Genomic DNA, 17,826 nt, shown 5'->3' with positions numbered 1-17,826 from the left:
TGCACGGTACTGTCTTTCCAAGCTAGCCGGAAGACTTCCAGTTTAGTGTGGCGCCATTTCCGTTCCAATTTTCTGGAAGCTTGCTTCAGAGCTCGTGTATTTTCTGTATACCAGGGAGCTAGTTTCTTATGACAGATGTTTTTAATTTTTAGGGGTGCAACTGCATCTAGGGTATTGCGCAAGGTTAAATTGAGTTCCTCGGTTAGGTGGTTAACTGATTCTTGTCCTCTGACGTCCTTGGGTAGGCAGAGGGAGTCTGGAAGGGCATCAAGGAATCTTTGGGTTGTCTGAGAATTTATAGCACGACTTTTAATCTTCCTTGGTTGGGGTCTGAGCAGATTATTTGTTGCAATTGTAAACGCAATAAAATGGTGGTCCGATAATCCAGGATTATGAGGAAAAACATTAAGATCCACAACATTTATTCCATGGGACAAAACTAGGTCCAGAGTATGACTGTGGCAGTGAGTAGGTCCAGAGACATGTTGGACAAAACCCACTGAGTCGATGATGGCTCCGAAAGCCTTTTGGAGTGGGTCTGTGGACTTTTCCATGTGAATGTTAAAGTCACCAAAAATTAGAATATTATCTGCTATGACTACAAGATCCGATAGGAATTCAGGGAACTCAGAGATAATCAAGTTCTCTCCCATGGAACTAAACTGTTTATTTGAGGTTATGTATTTTCCTCACAGAGAAGGGATATTATAAATGTAAATAATTGACTTTATTCCAACCACAACCAATGGGACTCCCTAAAAACACATCACTTTGAAACAACTATGACCAGAAGTTACTTTTCATTGCAGGTTATGATATGAGAGCATTTTCGCTAACCCAAACCCTAACCCTTTTCCTAACCTTAATCTAATTATCCTAACCTGCTATGTTGATTCTCCTTACCTGCTGCGTAAATTCTCCTAACCTGCTACAAAAAAGTCACTTCTGGTCGTAGCTGTATCGAAGTAGTGTGTTTTTAGGGTATCTTCACAACCAACAAACAAAATTATTTGTTATTTGAGTATCCTCATCCTGTTGATTTTTAAAGTGTTGGCAAATAATGTCTTTGTGTTCACAAAACCGTTTAACTCAGTCACTTAAAAGGCCAGCCTACTTCTTTCTCCTCTGCTAAGGTATGGTAGATGACCTGGAGGTCATATACCTTTAACTGTAAAACATACTTGCCATAAAGAAATAAAAATCGCTTTAAGTCTCTTGTTTAACAGACAGATATCACGACAGTTCCACATGTGCCAGATGTTTGACCAAACACAGACTGTTTTCCTCCCATGTCTACAAACTGCAATGGCAAGGCCCCAGCAAGGCTAACTAAACAGTAACCAAGCAACCCTGGTCACTGACCTTGTCGATGCAAGGATAATGAGTTTAAAAGCTTGAGCACAGGATGGATTCCATTCCATTGAGTTAGGAGAAGATTGTAATGAAGTAGGCCCAGTTGTGGTGCAGTACACTAGGCAGTAGTTTACAGTAGCCTAATGAAGCATTCACAACTTCTTATCATTGAGAAAGAAAAGACTGCCATCACTATAAGGAGGCTGTTTCACCTGTCTCAACATTTCTCTCTAGCAATAACATCCCCAACTACTTCCCGACTATGCATTCGTTAATAAATGAAGAACACATTGCACCACATAAAAAGTCCCCATATCCCCAGCTATAAAGGGAACATTTACAGATGCCATATAGCCATAATCAAGAGACTCAATGAACCAATCTCCTCCCACATGCACTTTGGAAAGCCTCTCTTCTGCGTTGTGAATGTTCAACAGGTAGAATCATGTTCCCTACTGCACTACCTCCCTTCTCCGAGTCAGGCTGTGAGAGAAACAGACCCTGGTAAGTGAGTAAATTGTTTTCATTACTTTAAAGCTACTGTCTGCAATTGGTACATCCATTTTTTTACTTTTAAATTAATGATATATAGCTATTGGTTAGGAGGACTTGTAGTGTATAATTTTTATTTGGATTGTTAACGCTTATAGCAACTTTTATTGATAGGATGTTTGGATCATAGTTAACAGGATCATTGGGGTAATAAGATTGATAACCACCAGCTTTTGATGTGTACTGTACACACAGAGAGTCAACCATTAGATTATCTACATTTACATTTGAATTTGTTTATGGGATAGGAGTATGTTTCGATTTAACCTCTAACATTTTATTGGCGCCGCGCTATCGGCCATAAAAGTGCAATGATGGACAACTTTTCTAAAGAGTTTACTCGATGATGAGTATTTCTCTTCAGGACCAAATATTGTAGCCTAATACACACTATTACAGTACGTAATGGAATATACATGTACATAATGGAATTAGCAAGGTACAATGCCTCTACATACTTTCAACGTTGTTTTGAGTGTAGAGATGGAATTGCGGCACAAAGGCAGTGCTTTGGATAAACTCTCAGTTTATAAGGTGGATGTGTATGTTTCCCTTTGGTCCACTAATTCAACGCAGACTTATGCTTTGTTTTTGCCGGTTGAGAAGCCCAGTAAAAATGTGTGCTGGATACTACCATCCCAGGAATACTACCATACAACTTTCTAATGTGAACCAAGCCATAATAAAAGTTACATTTACATAACTATGATTATTATTATGTGTAAGTGTTGATCTTGTATTCTTGATTAAGGGAATACATTGTCATTCTGATTTATGTCAACAGTCATTGCAGATTTCATCCACTTCAGACATGTTTCGTGTGTGGATCAAACTCTGTCTCCTCTTGCCAGGTAATGCTATCCCTTCACACGTACACCTTTCACTGAAACACCAAAAATCCCCTGATTCCTTTTGCCATAAAACCACAACAACAAGTGGAAGCATGTTTTTGATTTGTCATAACACTACGCTCACTACAATGCATGTCCACTATACTGCACTTCCAGGGGTAAGTAGCTTCATGATCCACAACACCCTCCACAGCCTGTGCTTGGAGGACTTCCCCAAGACGGGCCTGGTGCAGCTGAATAAATGCAACCTGGACTCAGTTCTCCAGCAGTGGATCTGGAGGGACCAGAGTCTCCTGGAGCGTGTGGGGACCTCCAGGTGCCTGTCGGCCCACCACTCTAACCCCATCCAGACTGTACCCTGTGAGGGGGTAGAGGATGGGGGACACAGGGGTGATGGGGGGCTGCGGTGGGGGTGTGAGTTGAACAGGCTGATCAGTCAGAACAGTTCTCTGGAGCTCTCCACAGACGGGAAACGACTGACGCTGTCCCACAGGAGCAAGCAGACCAAGTGGAGGTCTCTGGATGAGGGGGATATATGCCAGGAGAGGCTCAGTAAGTGATTGTTGTTATCTCAATAGTTTTTTAATCGCTTAATTTACATTTAAATTCACTGATTGTGTAACAAATCCTCATGGCATGAAATTGGATCTTTGTGTAAATTGACTTACATGAGTGAAGCTCTAGAATGAGCCAAATAAGCACTCAAGATGTTGAAAATAATGTAACATTTTCATCTCCTTTTGAATGATTGACTTCATCACAAGTTAGCAGTTGTTAGATTGGGGCTTTGTGTGAATTGATACAGCATGGGCCTCTCAAACCTAGGCTAGAAGATATTAACTCAATGTCCTTCCACAATAGTCCCTCAGTCCACCTTGGCCACATGGTGCCATTGTGGCCACCATTTTGTCCGCATAAAAACTAACACAGAGGATGGTGGTGCAATATGTGTTTGTATATTTGTATTGGCACCTGCAGGATCCAAAAGGGCATCGAGCGATCCCGATGAGTTTGAGGTGAAACCTGCGGAAGAGCAGAAAGCGGGGCCTCCTGGTATGACCGATGAACAGAAAGAATTCCTCAGATGGTTCTATCGCACTGAGGACCGTAAGTGCTGCTCTTTACAAAGCTATTGTACCTTTTTCCCACTACCGAGCTGAGCCAAACTGAGCTAAGTTGTTCTGTGCCTTGCTGGAAAGGACAATGTGGAAGGAAAATAGCCAAGCCAGCACAGTACAGATAAGGTTGGCATGATAGTGTGAAAAGGGTATTATTAGTGTTGTATTAGGTTAATGTTGTTTCAGGGTAGCGAGCTGATCCATGGCCATTGTTTCGGAAATTACAAGTAAAATAGATATGATTGGATTGTTCTTAAGTAGGCTATTTGATATGACAGCTCCATTATGTTATCCAGCTCCATTACGTTATCCAGCTCTATTACGTTATCCAGCTCCAATACGTTATTCAGCTCCATTATGTTATTCAGCTCCATTATGTTATTCAGCTCCATTATGTTATCCAGCTCCATTACGTTATCCAGCTCCATTATGTTATTCAGCTCCATTACGTTATCCAGCTCCATTACGTTATCCAGCTCCATTATGTTATTCAGCTCCATTATGTTTTCCAGCTCCATTACGTTATCCAGCTCCATTACGTTATCCAGCTCCATTATGTTATTCAGCTCCATTACGTTATCCAGCTCCATTACGTTATCCAGCTCCATTACGTTATCCAGCTCCATTACGTTATCCAGCTCCATTATGTTATTCAGCTCCATTATGTTATCCAGCTCCATTACGTTATCCAGCTCCATTATGTTATTCAGCTCCATTATGTTATTCAGCTCCATTACGTTATCCAGCTCCATTACGTTATCCAGCTCCATTATGTTATTCAGCTCCATTATGTTATTCAGCTCCATTACGTTATCCAGCTCCATTACGTTATCCAGCTCCATTATGTTATCCAGCTCCATTACGTTATCCAGCTCCATTATGTTATTCAGCTCCATTATGTTATTCAGCTCCATTGCGTTATCCAGCTCCATTACGTTATCCTACTGAGCAGTTTGTTCTTACAATATATACTCAGTTAATCAGTTTTCACTTTTCATGGCACTGTAGAGCTGGTGGTGTCATTTATGTGATCTGATCCCAAAGCCTCCATAAAGGGATTGGTTATAATGAAGCACTTTTTCTCTTAGTCAGATTTACATGGTAGTAAACTTTTATTCCCGCCAAGACTCCAAGTCTGTAAAAAAATAAAGCTGTTAAGTGCACACTTGGTCCACTTGGTCCAAGTTCCAATGATCACCTCTGAAATTTCCTGTGGGGTTATAACGGTGGGAAGAATTTCCGCAGTTACAGCTGTGTGTTTTTGTCATCACAGCAACTCCCTGGAAGTTTGCGATGCTGGGTCTGTCCTTCGCTGCCAGTCTGCTGGGCTGTCTGCTTCTGGGAATGGGCTCCATGGCGAACAAGTAAGCCCCTATCTGACACTTACTCAACTTAAGTAGACTAATGTCTACCCACTCAACTCAAAAATACTAATGTAATACACTGTAATTCTAAACAAGAAATATCCCATGTGTCTTCAATTATGAAACATGGTGTGGTGAAGATACTTATGGTCAACAACAATAAATGATCCAAACAAAGTGTTCATCCCAAATAACACCCTAGCCTTATGGCCCCTGGTCAAAAGTAGTGCACTATGTAGGGAATAGGGTTCCATTTGGGATGCAACCAAAGGCTCCGTGGAACCTAAATACAGGATCTGTTATGGAAGAAAACAAAAGCAATCGCCATATTTGTGCGTGCTGGTCATCTTCATTTACACCACAGTGACTACATTTCCCATCATCCTCCACACAGAAACAGGAGTAAGATAGCCAAGTACAAGGCGGTGGCTCTGGCCATGAAGCCGGAGGCGGAAGAACTACAGGTCATCGTCACGGAAGTTAGAGGTCAAAGAACTAACTCAGAGGTCAAACCCATCAACAGCGCCTCTGTCCAGGTCAGTATGAACCAATCTGAGATCCCAGTGAGCCAGGCCAAGCCCCTCCAGGACAACGGGGAGGTAGAGGGGCTCAAACCGGGGGACATTGTGGTGACCTGGAAGGACGGGAACGTGTCCAGCCTGTACCCCGAGCCTGAGGGGGAAGTGGAGGTGTTGGCGGAGGTAGAGAAAGAGGAGGTGTTGAAGAAAGAGGTGGTTGAGGTGGTGGAGGAGGTAGAGAAAGAGGAGGTGTTGAAGAAAGAGGTGGTTGAGGTGGTGGAGGAGGTAGAGAAAGAGGAGGTGTTGAAGAAAGAGGAGGTGGTTGAGGTGGTGGAGGAGGTAGAGAAAGAGGAGGCAGCGGAGGGAGTGGTGGTAGAGGGATGAAGGAGAGAGATATAACAGCCACGTTTCTCATTACTGCTCCTCCGCAGAGGCAGAACAGAAACTCCTATTTACTTAGGCATAACTGTCATTTTAAGTTGTTTTATTTTTACCTGTAACTTAAACAACCACTGTCTGTTTAATTACTGTAATGCCCTTTTTACACTACTTTGCTGAGTCAGACCGTACTGTGCTGTGATGCGTAACCATGCCAGCGCAGTACAGCTTGACTTGGCTCAGTAGTGTGAAAAGGGTATATAACTACTACAAATAATGCTGTGTACAAGATGTGCAGTATCACAGTAATCATTCACAAGTACTTTCTTGGTTGCAGTTTCAGCAATGCTTGGAATATACATCTACTGTAAACATTACTGGCCGTCGAAACATCGCAACCAACTATTTGGGATACCAAATAGTTTGTAAATGTTGTTTTTGGTCATGAAGAAGTGCAACGTGTTGTTTATAGTGTAGTGAAAAGTTTTCCTATGTCACTTGGCAGTATGTAGGAACACTTATAAACCATGTGTCATAAGCTATTCAACTTTAGTCTACTTGGGAAGCACTAAAAGGCAACTAAACATGGTCTGAGATAACATTAAGATTGGAAGATCAAACTTCTCTTTATACATCTCTTTTGTAATTTTATTTGTAAAGTAATTTTAGTTATAATGCTGGACACCAGGAAGATTAGCCGACGTCATGGCATCAGCTAATGGGGATCCTAATATAATCCAAACTCAAATGATCTTGCTGTGAGTATAGTGGAAAGCTCTTGTGAGAGAGTATTCACATATAGATATTTTGGACAGAAAACAGAATTCAGTTGGTTAACTTTTGTCATCATACCACCTCTCCATATGTAAGATAGATTGTCATTGTGTTATAAAAGCATTCCACCAATTGCAGTATTTACAATAAGGAAATAAAACTGTTCATATCAAAATAGTTCTGTTTTGTAATTTTGGTTGGGATGGCATTAGCATACAATAGTATAAAAATGTGTTTTAAGTTACAAAAAATGCAACAGTTGTTACTCTGATGAGCCTGAGGAGGGCGCCCACAACTCGTGAAATCGATGTATATATGAAGTTAAAGCCCCAATGCAGTTGTTTTGATATCAATATCAAATCATTACTGGGTAGCAATTAAGTACCTTACTGTAATAGATTTCCATTAAAATTGGCAAAAAATGCTTTTTAGCAAAAACATATTTCTCAAGCAAGAATTTCGCTAAGACTGTCTGGGAGTGGTCTGAGATGGGAGGGGAAAACTGAAAACTAGCTGTTATTGGCAGAGATGTTTGGAACTGTCTTTGTTATTTGTCTATGAACCAATTATAGCATGGTGATGTCACCATGGAAAGCCAAAACTCCCGGTCATGCAAACCTGCTGATTAGAAACCAGCAACTATCAGGAAATAACACTGATCAAATTTTTTCACACTTTTACAGTGTTAGTTTCATCAACTGTTGTACAATATAATATAAAACACAGAAAAACAGAATTTTGACTGCACTGGGCCTTTAACTCAAAGATTGACTTGCTACTTTATGTGTTACAACATTAAATAACTTAAAACATGTAACAAAATGTCTTCATTCGATCAAATTAGTTTTCCTTTAAAGCTTATTAAAATGTATATAAAAATACATGTGCATAGTGTCAGCAATCTACACTACAGTGAACATACCATCACCATCATAAGCACTCCAATCATCACAATACATTTGGCAACTAACATAACTTTGTCCCAGTAACTGACTTCAAGACAAACTTTGAAAACTTTGGCAATATAAATTCAACATTCACAATGTCAGTTTAAACACCAGTCCATTACTGTCCATCTCTCAAGGAGCTCTGATAATTACTGTTCCTTCTCTTCACTTGGAGGTGCAGTAAGTCATCATGATGTTTTGGTACACGCTCCAACTTAGTGATGGTGATATCCATCATGACAGCTTCTGCTGCATACAGTATGTTGATGGCTTGGTTGTATGTTATTCTGACTCCATTTTGTTCTGCTTTTCACATTTGACACAGTCCATTGTCTCTCATAACCTATTTCACAGTTCTCTCACTTGTCCATATTGTAAGCCACTATGGCAGACTCAAATCTCTGAGCACAAGTCCAAGTTAAGTCTCAAGTCTCTGAGCACAAGTCCAAGTTAAGTCTGAGCACAAGTCCAAGTTAAGTCTCAAGTCTCTGGCACAAGTCCAAGTTAGGTCTCAAGGTTTGAGCATAAGTCTCAAGTCTTTGAGCACAAGTTTGAGACAAGTCTCAAATGTCCAGTCTTTAAGTCTGGTCTCATTCTCCATCGACTCATCGGAAGATCTTGAAGCCCTTGAGCAGCGTCAGCGTGGGTGCCCGCCGTTTGCTCTGTACCCGCGACGACTTGACCGTCACCAGCTTGGCGGTGGCGGGCACTGGGAGCTCCTTGTAGCAGGGGGTGGTGAACGGGGGCACGGTGGCAAGGCTGAACAATGGCTTGTTGTCCTCACTGATGTAAAGGGGGCATAACGGGGGGCTCCTTTTGCCGCCCGCCTGCCTGGCCTCCCTCACGGCTTCATGGAAGACCCGCTGGACAGACAGCTCGAAGAACAGGCAGCCGAAACGGGAGGCTAGGGCCGAGCGGTCCAACTTACTCACCTGCCTGAAAGACAGAGTGGGAGAGACAGGGTGATGGGGAGTGAAGAGAGAGAGAGAAGAGAGTGAGAGAGAGAAGAGAAGGAGAGCGAGAGAGCGATAAGGAGTGAGTGAGTGAGGATGGGTGAGAGAGAGAGGTGATAACAGTGAGAATGAGAGAGAGAGGGAGAAAGAGAAAACAGGAGAGAGAGAGAGAGAGAGAGAGGGAGAAAGAGAAAACAAGCCCTTTAGTTTAAACAGCTCCAAAACACACTGACCACTATAATCAGTACTATAATGTGGCAACTTTGCACATATCATTAGTCAATCACATACCGTACATCCCTAGCTAACAACAAACTTTCCCACAACTTTAGAGAGCGTTCCCTTAGAAGTCTCATTAGGTCATAAACTAACGTTTTCATAGGAATGTTCCAAGAGATTATTCCATTCAAATATAACTTACCCAGAATTCGGTGACTATGTTCTCAGGACTTAAGATATACATTTTCTAGACATGTTTCAAGGGAACGTTGCAAGAACATTCATGTGTCCAGTTTTCTGAGTGTTAAGAGAATATTCCATCAACGTCCCACCAAACATACACAGAACATGGTTGCCATATTCTCCAAACATAATATATTGATGTTTGGGCCTCCCAAGTGGTGCAGTGGTCTAAGGCACTGCATCGCAGTGCTAGAGGCACCACTACAGACCCGGGTTCATTCCCGGGCTGTGTCACAACCGGCCGTGATCGGGAGTCCCATAGGGCGGTGCACAATTGGCCCAGCGTCGTCCGGGTTAGGGGAGGGTTTGGCCGGGGGGGGCTTTATTTGACTCATTGTGCGCTAGCGACTCCTTGTGGCAGGCCGGGTGCCTGCAAGCTGACAATGGTTGTCAGTTGAACAGTGTTTCCTCTGACACATTGGTGCAGCTGGCTTCCGGGTTAAGCGGGCGGGTGTTAAGAAGCGCGGCTTGGCGAGCCATGTTTCGGATGACACATGACTCGACCTTCGCCTCCCGAGCCGGTTGGGGAGTTGTAGTGATGAGACAAGATCGAAATTGTGGAGAAAGAAAAATAATATATTAATGTTCTAGACAAGTTTCATGGGCAACGTTGCAAGAACATTTCTGTCTATCAGTTGTCAGGACGTCACCTGATGGAACCAAAGAAATGTTGACCCACAAAAAATGTTAATTACACATCATGCCTTGTTACTAGCAACATGACAATGTCTTACAACTAGAAGAAAAAAAGAAGTTGTGTTGGAGTGGCTATAAGTCTGCTGGCCATTATTGCTTCATACATTTATGTACGTTATATGTTTTGGTTAAATATAGCAACATGAAGACATCTTACACTGGGAGACAAATATAAGTGGTTGCAGGCTTGCCATGAATCAACTTTACTGGAAGTGCTTCAATAAACATGAGTCTTTCCATAAACACCAGCTAAGAGGGCTTGAGTTGCCACACATGCAGCAGTGATGGCGGTGTGCATTAACATTGAGTAGGACTGACATGATGTTTCATTTCAGGCTTTCAGATGACTACCAGAAGTAGGCATAGAGCTGCAAAACGCTTTGGTGTTACTTGAGAGGCTATGGGCCAAAACAGAACTTTGCGGATGGTATCACTCCTCCTGGAAGCACTGTCAGCCCGGACCAAGACATGCCTTGGCTTTTGGAGTATGTTATGTCGCTGTGGTGTGGGTTTGAATCGCAGGTCAGCCTTGGTGGGGATGAACCAGATTATATTGAGAAGTGTGCATGTACAGAAAGCCTATTTCTAATTAAATGCACCTGTCTCTTAAATGTCCACCAGCTGTGTCTCTAACAGTCTAAAACAGACATCTTGGCATGCAAGACTTCTGCACCGGTATCTCTCCATGTCTAACTACTGTGGTATGTATTGCTGCTACTGGCTATGCTGATATGAGCCAGTAGTGAGCTCTGAGCGCCTGCAGCAATGCTTAGTAGCTATATCACCGGAATCTCATCAGGACGTTTGGACCTCTTGGTATAATGTCTCAGGTATTACACTAACAGACGAGTAGTTGTAGGTTTGAGTCCCACTCGGACTTCCATCCACCAATTCGCTACACACCTGTATCTCTCCATGTCCAGCTTGTTGCCCAGCAGTATAATGGGGGTCTTGGGCTGCAGGGTCTTGGTGTGGACGGTGACGGCCTCCAGATACTGTTGGCAGCCCTCAAAGCTCCGTCTATTGTCTATGCTGTAGACCACAAGGAAGGCACTGGCCCACGAGAGGTAGCATTCACAGTTCCCTGGGCCGTCCTGACGGTAGAGACAGACAAGGGGAAAAGGTCATCACTTCAAAACAATTAGTGGCAATGGCTTTAGAAGACGTATCAATTTATTTAGAATAGAATAGATCTTCAAACGGTATCCATTTGCACAGAAATTCTGTCATTGTGGCCCGGCTCTTGTAATGGTAATGCCCCAGCCTACGGCACACACGTCTTCAGGTTTGAATCCCACCTACTGCCCTTTGACACAACCTCTATCTTTCCTCACTATCATCCTCTGTCTCTGTGTTCAATGCAAATCTGAAAACCTTTTTTTCTTCTGTCACATTATCCAACCGCGGCACAGTGTCAGCGGCAGAGCAGTGCCCCTGGAGCAGTTCAGTGTCTCAAGGGCACAACGGCAGTAGTATAGTCTTTCAAAAAAGACTATTCCCACCTGGTCAGCTGTGTCCATAACTTTCACAACGACAGGCTGTTGGTCCACCATCTCCTCAGAAGAGTAAGTATCCTCTAGATGGCAGTGAACACAACATGGATGTCACAACATTGACCCAACATCACAATACAGTCATTCATAGTCAATATGAACAAGTTTAATGTACATTTCTCTGAAAGTGCATCTGCCGATTCTTGTATAGTTAGTGTACACAAACTATTACAGAGGTGTTCTAATGTCCATACTAGCCTACCATAAAAGGCATTCCCAATGCACAGCGTGAATCTAAATGGTATTAGAGGGGATGTTAGGACAGAGCCTAAATTATTTATTTAACAAGGAAATTTCTTGACAATTGCATTTTATTTCAGAAGGTAGCAAATGGAAGCTTACCTAGATTGAGGTCATATTCACTGATGAAGCGCTTGGTGAGAAATTTGACAGTCAACGCTGAAAAGAGAGAAGGGAATCCTTCACTTCCTGTTTAGATTAAGCTCTTTGTTGTCAGTCTGTCACACTGTACAATCTAGTGTCCCAAATGGGGCAAGGGAACCCTGTTTTTATATAAACACTCCAATGAAATATCAGATAGAAGTAGATTGCTTTTCATGAATAACAAACTATCAAAACTGGGACTATTGAAACTAGATTAAAATGTAAACAAAACTGGGATCTACTCCACTACAAATACTAGGGATGACAAATCAAGGCAAGTTCCTAATGTTTGGTTTACTCAGTGTATATTAAGTGGCAGAACACAATATGAAACCAACCTAAACATCACTAATGTTTTAACAATAAACACTAAATCAATCCAATAGCATATGAAGGAGAAAAGGGAAAAAGATGGGTGGGCCACCTGATTTTCCTGAGCCCGTCACTCCAAGGATGACCACATTGACCTCAGGTTGTCCCCCCTCGGGGATGGCAGAGAAGTTACAACTCCTTGCTTTCCCAAACATCAGTGACATCTTTAGACTAAAACCCAGGAACACAAGTTTCCAAAACAGATTAACAGGATCTTTATTCAGTGCCCACATGCATTATTTTGAATATTATTAACAATAAAAACAACATAACATAACCAAATAATAGAAATGTTTATAACGGTATCACAAACACTAATATTAATGCATATGGATGATAGGCTACTATGCAGGAAACGCAAATAACGCCCACGTTGAACGTTTCCATAACGTTTCAATATAACCTTACCTTACCTTAAAAGGTTTTCTCAGAGATAAAGACTGGGGTAGAAGTGAATCGGCTAGTTGGTATGATGTAGTTAAAACATTTTTTTTTATTACATTTAAAATCATATGAATCCAAATGCAATAAAAACATCCCAACGAGTTTTAGAACGCGCTCTTAAATCCTGTCTGATGATGAGGATGCTCATACTCGATGGTGAAAGAAGCCCGAGCAGCTCCGTGCGCGCACAGCTGGTAGGACCTTGCGTTGAGTAGACGAATCGGTTAACATTTGCTGAAGAATGTTGCTGCTTACCAGTGGTGGTTCTAGACCATTTCAACTGGGGGGGCCAAGCTTGGGCCAGTTGTACTGTTAGAGGGGCCAGTTACATTAGACATTGTTGTTGTCATATTGTTTTCTTCACTGCATTGCAGGCATTAGCAGGCAAAAGACCATGTTCATAATCATCATCATTGCCACTGTCTAATAATGGTTGTAAAAAAAGAAAGATGGCAAAAATTTGTTATGTAAAAATTATTTCATACTCCACATTTAGGGGGCCCACAAGGGGGTCCAAAATTGTTGTCACAGGGGCACTGCCCCCCCAGAACCGCTAGTGCTTACGCACATGATTTACCTCCAAACTCCATTTAAGGGAACTGAGGTGAGGTCTCATAGTTATTCTACATGCAGTCAGATATGATTTGGCAAGGTAGTGTCACAACGTCCACAGAAGGTGGCGCCGCTCCCCGGTCGGGCGGTGCTCGGCGGTCATTGTCGCCGGCCTACTAGCTGCCACCGATCTATGTTTATGTGTCTTTTGGGCACGAAGGGGAATATTGTAATTTCCTTATTACGCTGCGTGTTTTAGGCATTAGGGTTGCCGGGCTGCGTCCCGTCCCTTAGTATTTTTGGAGCTGTTCTCCTTTTGTATTATTGTGCACCATGCCTTGTTGTGGCATTTTTACAAGGCTTGATTAAACGTGTGTTTCACAGACCTCAGTCTCCTGCGCCTGACTTCACCCCTCCTGCTATCGAAGTGTTTCGTGACAGGTAGGCCTTTCTCATCTCCAACTAACTTCATTGACAAGAAACAAGGACATCAATAAAATGGTTATGTCAGTTGAGATGGTTGGATTGCATCCAGTGAGTGAATGATTCTGTTGTCTTCATGCAGCATATTTCCCTTCACAGATAATCACATAACTTCACAGTTAATACTTTGCACATGTTAAAGTAATTGCTTGTGTAATAGATTCAAATCTGACATATTTGAATAGAAAGAACAAAGAAAAGGTACCTTTTGACATACTGGACTTGGTTTCCCCCTTTACCCTTTAATGAATGAGAACTCCACTTCCTCCTCATTCTCTACATTGGTGGCAAAGGTGGTCTCTGGCCTCTGTTGGAAGAGCGCCCCTGTTTGTATAGGGGTTTGTGTGGAGGACAGAGAGAGGATTAATTATGAAGCCTTGTGTGTAAACATTTACATGATTTTTATAGGGGGTGAACGATTTATACTACAGTAGGTGAATCCGTCCATGTGCATGTAAATATTTGCACAGGTGCCACGACTGTATTGGAACAAGGACTGGTTGCATGCTGTTGTCATGTGCAACAGATCCCTAACAGACAAGGTTACTAAGAATTTAACTGTTTGGAATAATAGTGTCGTATAACAAATGTGACCTCGGGGAACAATCTATTGTTGTCTCTCACCTTTGCCCAACTGCTCCAAGGCCAAGAGTTCTGATATTTTCCGCTGGCACAACCTGTCAGCCTCACAGACAAAGACCAATAAATCATCAGCATAACTGTACTGCTGTGCCCATCCATTCGCCCACCCGCTCCCATCCAACCCATCTCCGTTTTCCAGCAGGTCAACACTAGATTCCCCTCTGGCTGCATGTCACCATAATGTATTATAACTGTGCCACACGTTGCCTAACTGCTATCTATAGCCTCTGCTATTCTCGTAGCTGTGAATAGCAATACAAACAGTGGATACCCTGTCAAGTGCATCTGCTCTGCACAGAGGAGAGGAAAGGGGGGGATTCGGTCTAGCTGCTACTGTACCTAAAGGAAATATCATCATGGATAAAATGTCATGCTAGGACATGAGCTATTTTGATCTGACTCAGCACTTCGTCACTCTTGACAAATGCAAATGTGCTGTTTGAACACTTCAGTTGAGGCGATGGAACCAAGCAGCTGCCCTGGCTCAGGGACCGACAGTGACAAGCCTGCCCTCGGCAAGCCTTTGGACTCAGGGATGGACAGCCTGAAAGTGAGAGTTGACGGGAGCGTTTTTGTGGTGAACAAAGCCCTACTCGAGCAGCACTGTGAGTACTTCCGAGCTCTCTTCCAGTCGGGAATGCAGGAATGCCAACAGGATGAGGTCCATCTGCAAGGACTGAGCGCCCGGGGATTTGTGTTGGCGCTCCGGGTCCTGGACGGGGATCGCCCCATCCTGGGTGGTGACGAGATCGTGGAAGCCATAGAGTGTGCCACCTTTCTACAGGTGGAGTCTGTGACAAAGCACCTGACCAATATCATCAACTCGGAGAACTGCTTGTTGATGTACCACATGGCCGCGACCTACGGTTTATGGGATCTGTCCCATCAAGCTGCTTTATTCATTAAAGACATGTACTCGGACCTGAAGGAGGATGTTGTGAGCACCTTACCAGAAGACCTAGTGGAGTACGTTGAGTCTCTCATCCCCAGTCGGTACGTCACAGTCTGCAGCCACTCTCCTACCGTCGAGCAGGTCCAAGACTGTCAGAGGACGGTCTGCTACCTGGATGACGAAGATAGAGAATGGAAGGTGCTGAGTCACCTACCCTTAAACACAAGCACCACTATGGCAGGTGTGACCGTGCTAGACAACAAGCTGTACATTATAGGAGGCGTCCACGACGTCAGCATGAAAGTTGTGGACTCTGGCTTCTGCTACGACCCAGAGAGTGACTCCTGGTCCACTATTTCGAGTCCTCAGCAGCCACGCTACAACTTTACGTTAGTGGGCCACGAAGGCTGCCTCTACGCCATCGGTGGGGAGTTCGACCGGAAGTCCATGGCGTTGGTGGAGAAGTACAGTGTCTCCACGGCCACCTGGCGCTGCGCCGCTAATCTCCCCTGCAGAGCCGCCAACGTGGCCTCCACCAAAGCCATGAGCCGCATCTTCATCTGCCTCTGGAAACCCAAGGGCGTTACGGAGATCCACGAGTACGTCCCTGAGAGGGACCAATGGGTCCTGGTCACCACGCTAGTCCGTGACCAGAGCTATGGCCACTGCATGGTGGGCCACAGGGACAATTTGTATGTCATGCGCAACGGGCCCTGCGAAGACTTCCTGATGTGTGTGATGGACTGCTACAACCTGACTACGGGTCAGTGGACAGCCTTGCCGGGGCAATACGCAAACAGTAAAGGAGCCCTGTTCACATCGGTAGTAAGAGGGGACTCAGTGTTTACCCTCAACCGCATGAGGACGACGGAGTTCGCCGTGGAGGAGTACAGATGGAAAACCAAGAGAGAGACCAAGGGCTTCGGGCGAATCGGCTCCATGTACACGTTTCTCATGAGACTGCCCAAGGCCAAGACTGTGGGAAACACTGAGGTGTTGACGGACGGGCTGGAGTTTGGGAATCGGATCGACCACAGACGCAGAGACTCTCTGCTACAATGCTTTGACTGACTTCCTGTGAATAAGTTTAGTCTTTTAATATCTCCTGACAAACCAACAACAGGACAATGAACTAGAATGCTTTGACTGACTTCTTGTGAATAGGTTTAGTATGTTACTTAAGCCACTTTTAGTAGGCAAACGTGAAACGTTGCAGAAAGAAATGTCATGAATATAGCTGACGATTCCTTTTTCTACATGTCAGAGAGGCATGTTTGTTCTTCATAGCATATTTCTATCTGAATATTACACAGCGTTGTGCTGTTCTGAATGTACTCTTGCGGTCTCTCTCTACAAATCAACAAATGAGCTAAAGATGTAAATGTCATAGACAACAGTAATTTGTAAACATTAAAGTTTGCTTCATTCATGACAAGTTGGAAACTCGGAACCTCTGAGTTAAAATTAATTAACTTATTGGTTGATTTGGATACTTTCCAAGTGGGAAATATCAGTTTCCTAGTTTCCACATGTCTTGAATGCAGCATATCTTCCAAGAATAATTAAATAGCATTTGGGAAACTCTATAGTAAATTTGTCTTCTATAGTTCTTGAGAACGGCAGCGTAGCCTAGTGGTTAGAGTGTTGGACTAGCAACCGTAAAGGTTGCAAGATCAAATCCCTGAGCTGACAAGGTACAAATCTGTCGTTCTGCCCCTGTCGTTCTGTTCCTAGGCCGTCATTGAAAATAAGAATTTGTTCTTAACTGACTTGCCTAGTTAAATAAAGGTCAAATAAAAAATAAATGTGTTGCCTCAAGTAGCCTTCTGGGTAATTTGACTCTGTATCCAAGTAAAGTGTACTATAATCAAGTGATTCATTACATTGAGTTGACACAGCCCTATCAGAGAGCTCTTTCCATGAAAGCCAAACACATGTTCAGTAATGTACGTAAAGACTGAAATCCTTTCCTGTTTTTACAACAAACAAACCATTTCTAACCCAGGCTCTGGTCCCCAAGGCATTCGTTGCTAGAGAACAGGGTAAGATAAGCCTGGCAGTGTTCACGCTGTACAATAAAACATTTCTGTAACAAGTGCATGTTTGCTGCCGTCTCGGGACAGGTATCCCTTGAAGGAGAGATTTGTATTCTCCATGGGAACACCTGTGTAAATACAGGATGATAGGAGAATTCAAATGAACAGATTGTCTTTGGCAGAAGATATATGAAATAATTGTATTTTTAATTATCAAATAAAACACTGTTCAAATAATGTGTTAATGGGTGAGGAATGTTGCTAATGATGTGCAGATTTTTCGACTTATCAAATTATATAACCATTCATTTCCCCTACAGTTAACAGGCAAAAATCTCCCTTGATGATATAAGAATGGTTCTTTCCCTCATTCTTTAGCCTACAGCAGTGGAGACTGGTGAGGGAGGATGGCTCATAATAATGAATGGAATCAAACAAATGGAAACCTGGTGTTTGATGTGTTTAAGACCATTCCATATATTCAGTTCCAGCCATTACTATC

The 17,826-nt window shown here is 43.1% G+C and overlaps 3 protein-coding genes across 4 annotated transcripts; 2 read left to right on the top strand and 1 right to left on the bottom strand.

Annotated features, from left to right (window-relative positions):
- The first annotated feature begins 1,705 nt into the window (after positions 1 to 1,705).
- LOC115166909 (uncharacterized) lies at positions 1,706 to 7,085 on the top strand. Of its 2 annotated transcripts, none has more exons than XM_029720828.1 (6): positions 1,706 to 1,857; positions 2,690 to 2,756; positions 2,913 to 3,308; positions 3,735 to 3,863; positions 5,148 to 5,238; positions 5,633 to 7,085. In XM_029720828.1, exons 2-6 carry the CDS (start codon positions 2,717 to 2,719, stop codon positions 6,138 to 6,140), a joined length of 1,164 nt encoding a protein of 387 aa, XP_029576688.1. In that variant the 5' UTR covers positions 1,706 to 1,857; positions 2,690 to 2,716; the 3' UTR covers positions 6,141 to 7,085. The 2 variants fall into 2 exon arrangements, with proteins under 2 accessions (XP_029576688.1, XP_029576689.1); XM_029720829.1 differs by having other exon boundaries at positions 1,712 to 1,861.
- A 639-nt stretch (positions 7,086 to 7,724) lies between these two features.
- Positions 7,725 to 12,447, bottom strand: LOC115166910 (ras-like protein family member 12). The gene is made up of 5 exons (XM_029720831.1): positions 12,328 to 12,447; positions 11,862 to 11,918; positions 11,469 to 11,542; positions 10,870 to 11,060; positions 7,725 to 8,791 (listed from the first exon to the last, which is right to left on the bottom strand). Exons 1-5 carry the CDS (start codon positions 12,437 to 12,439, stop codon positions 8,461 to 8,463), a joined length of 765 nt encoding a protein of 254 aa, XP_029576691.1. The 5' UTR covers positions 12,440 to 12,447; the 3' UTR covers positions 7,725 to 8,460.
- A 2,131-nt stretch (positions 12,448 to 14,578) lies between these two features.
- LOC115167731 (kelch repeat and BTB domain-containing protein 13-like) lies at positions 14,579 to 16,932 on the top strand. Its single transcript, XM_029722375.1, has one exon. The coding sequence runs from the start codon at positions 14,821 to 14,823 to the stop codon at positions 16,357 to 16,359; it is 1,539 nt and encodes a 512-aa protein (XP_029578235.1). The 5' UTR covers positions 14,579 to 14,820; the 3' UTR covers positions 16,360 to 16,932.
- The last annotated feature ends 894 nt before the right edge of the window (positions 16,933 to 17,826 follow it).

Source organism: Salmo trutta, chromosome 29 (genome assembly GCF_901001165.1).
Source record: "Salmo trutta chromosome 29, fSalTru1.1, whole genome shotgun sequence".
In the NCBI taxonomy this organism is placed as follows: Eukaryota; Metazoa; Chordata; class Actinopteri; order Salmoniformes; family Salmonidae; genus Salmo; species Salmo trutta.
The sequence above is the reverse complement of the archived record's forward strand: the minus strand, read 5'-3'. Positions and strand labels throughout refer to the sequence as shown.

What these genes read in the sequence shown, in the direction of transcription:
- LOC115166910 (XM_029720831.1), bottom strand. Translation starts at nt 12,439, where the DNA reads ATGTCACTGATGTTTGGGAAAGCAAGGAGTTGTAACTTCTCTGCCATC. An exon ending in TGAATATGACCTCAATCTAG is followed by an intron (nt 11,543 to 11,861) that starts GTAAGCTTCCAT and finishes ACTGCCATCTAG; the next exon opens with AGGATACTTACTCTTCTGAG. An exon ending in CTGGACATGGAGAGATACAG is followed by an intron (nt 8,792 to 10,869) that starts GTGTGTAGCGAA and finishes TCTGTCTTTCAG; the next exon opens with GCAGGTGAGTAAGTTGGACC.
- LOC115167731 (XM_029722375.1), top strand. Translation starts at nt 14,821, where the DNA reads ATGCAAATGTGCTGTTTGAACACTTCAGTTGAGGCGATGGAACCAAGC.
- LOC115166909 (XM_029720828.1), top strand. Translation starts at nt 2,717, where the DNA reads ATGTTTCGTGTGTGGATCAAACTCTGTCTCCTCTTGCCAG. An exon ending in ACTCTGTCTCCTCTTGCCAG is followed by an intron (nt 2,757 to 2,912) that starts GTAATGCTATCC and finishes CTGCACTTCCAG; the next exon opens with GGGTAAGTAGCTTCATGATC. An exon ending in GTTCTATCGCACTGAGGACC is followed by an intron (nt 3,864 to 5,147) that starts GTAAGTGCTGCT and finishes TTGTCATCACAG; the next exon opens with CAACTCCCTGGAAGTTTGCG.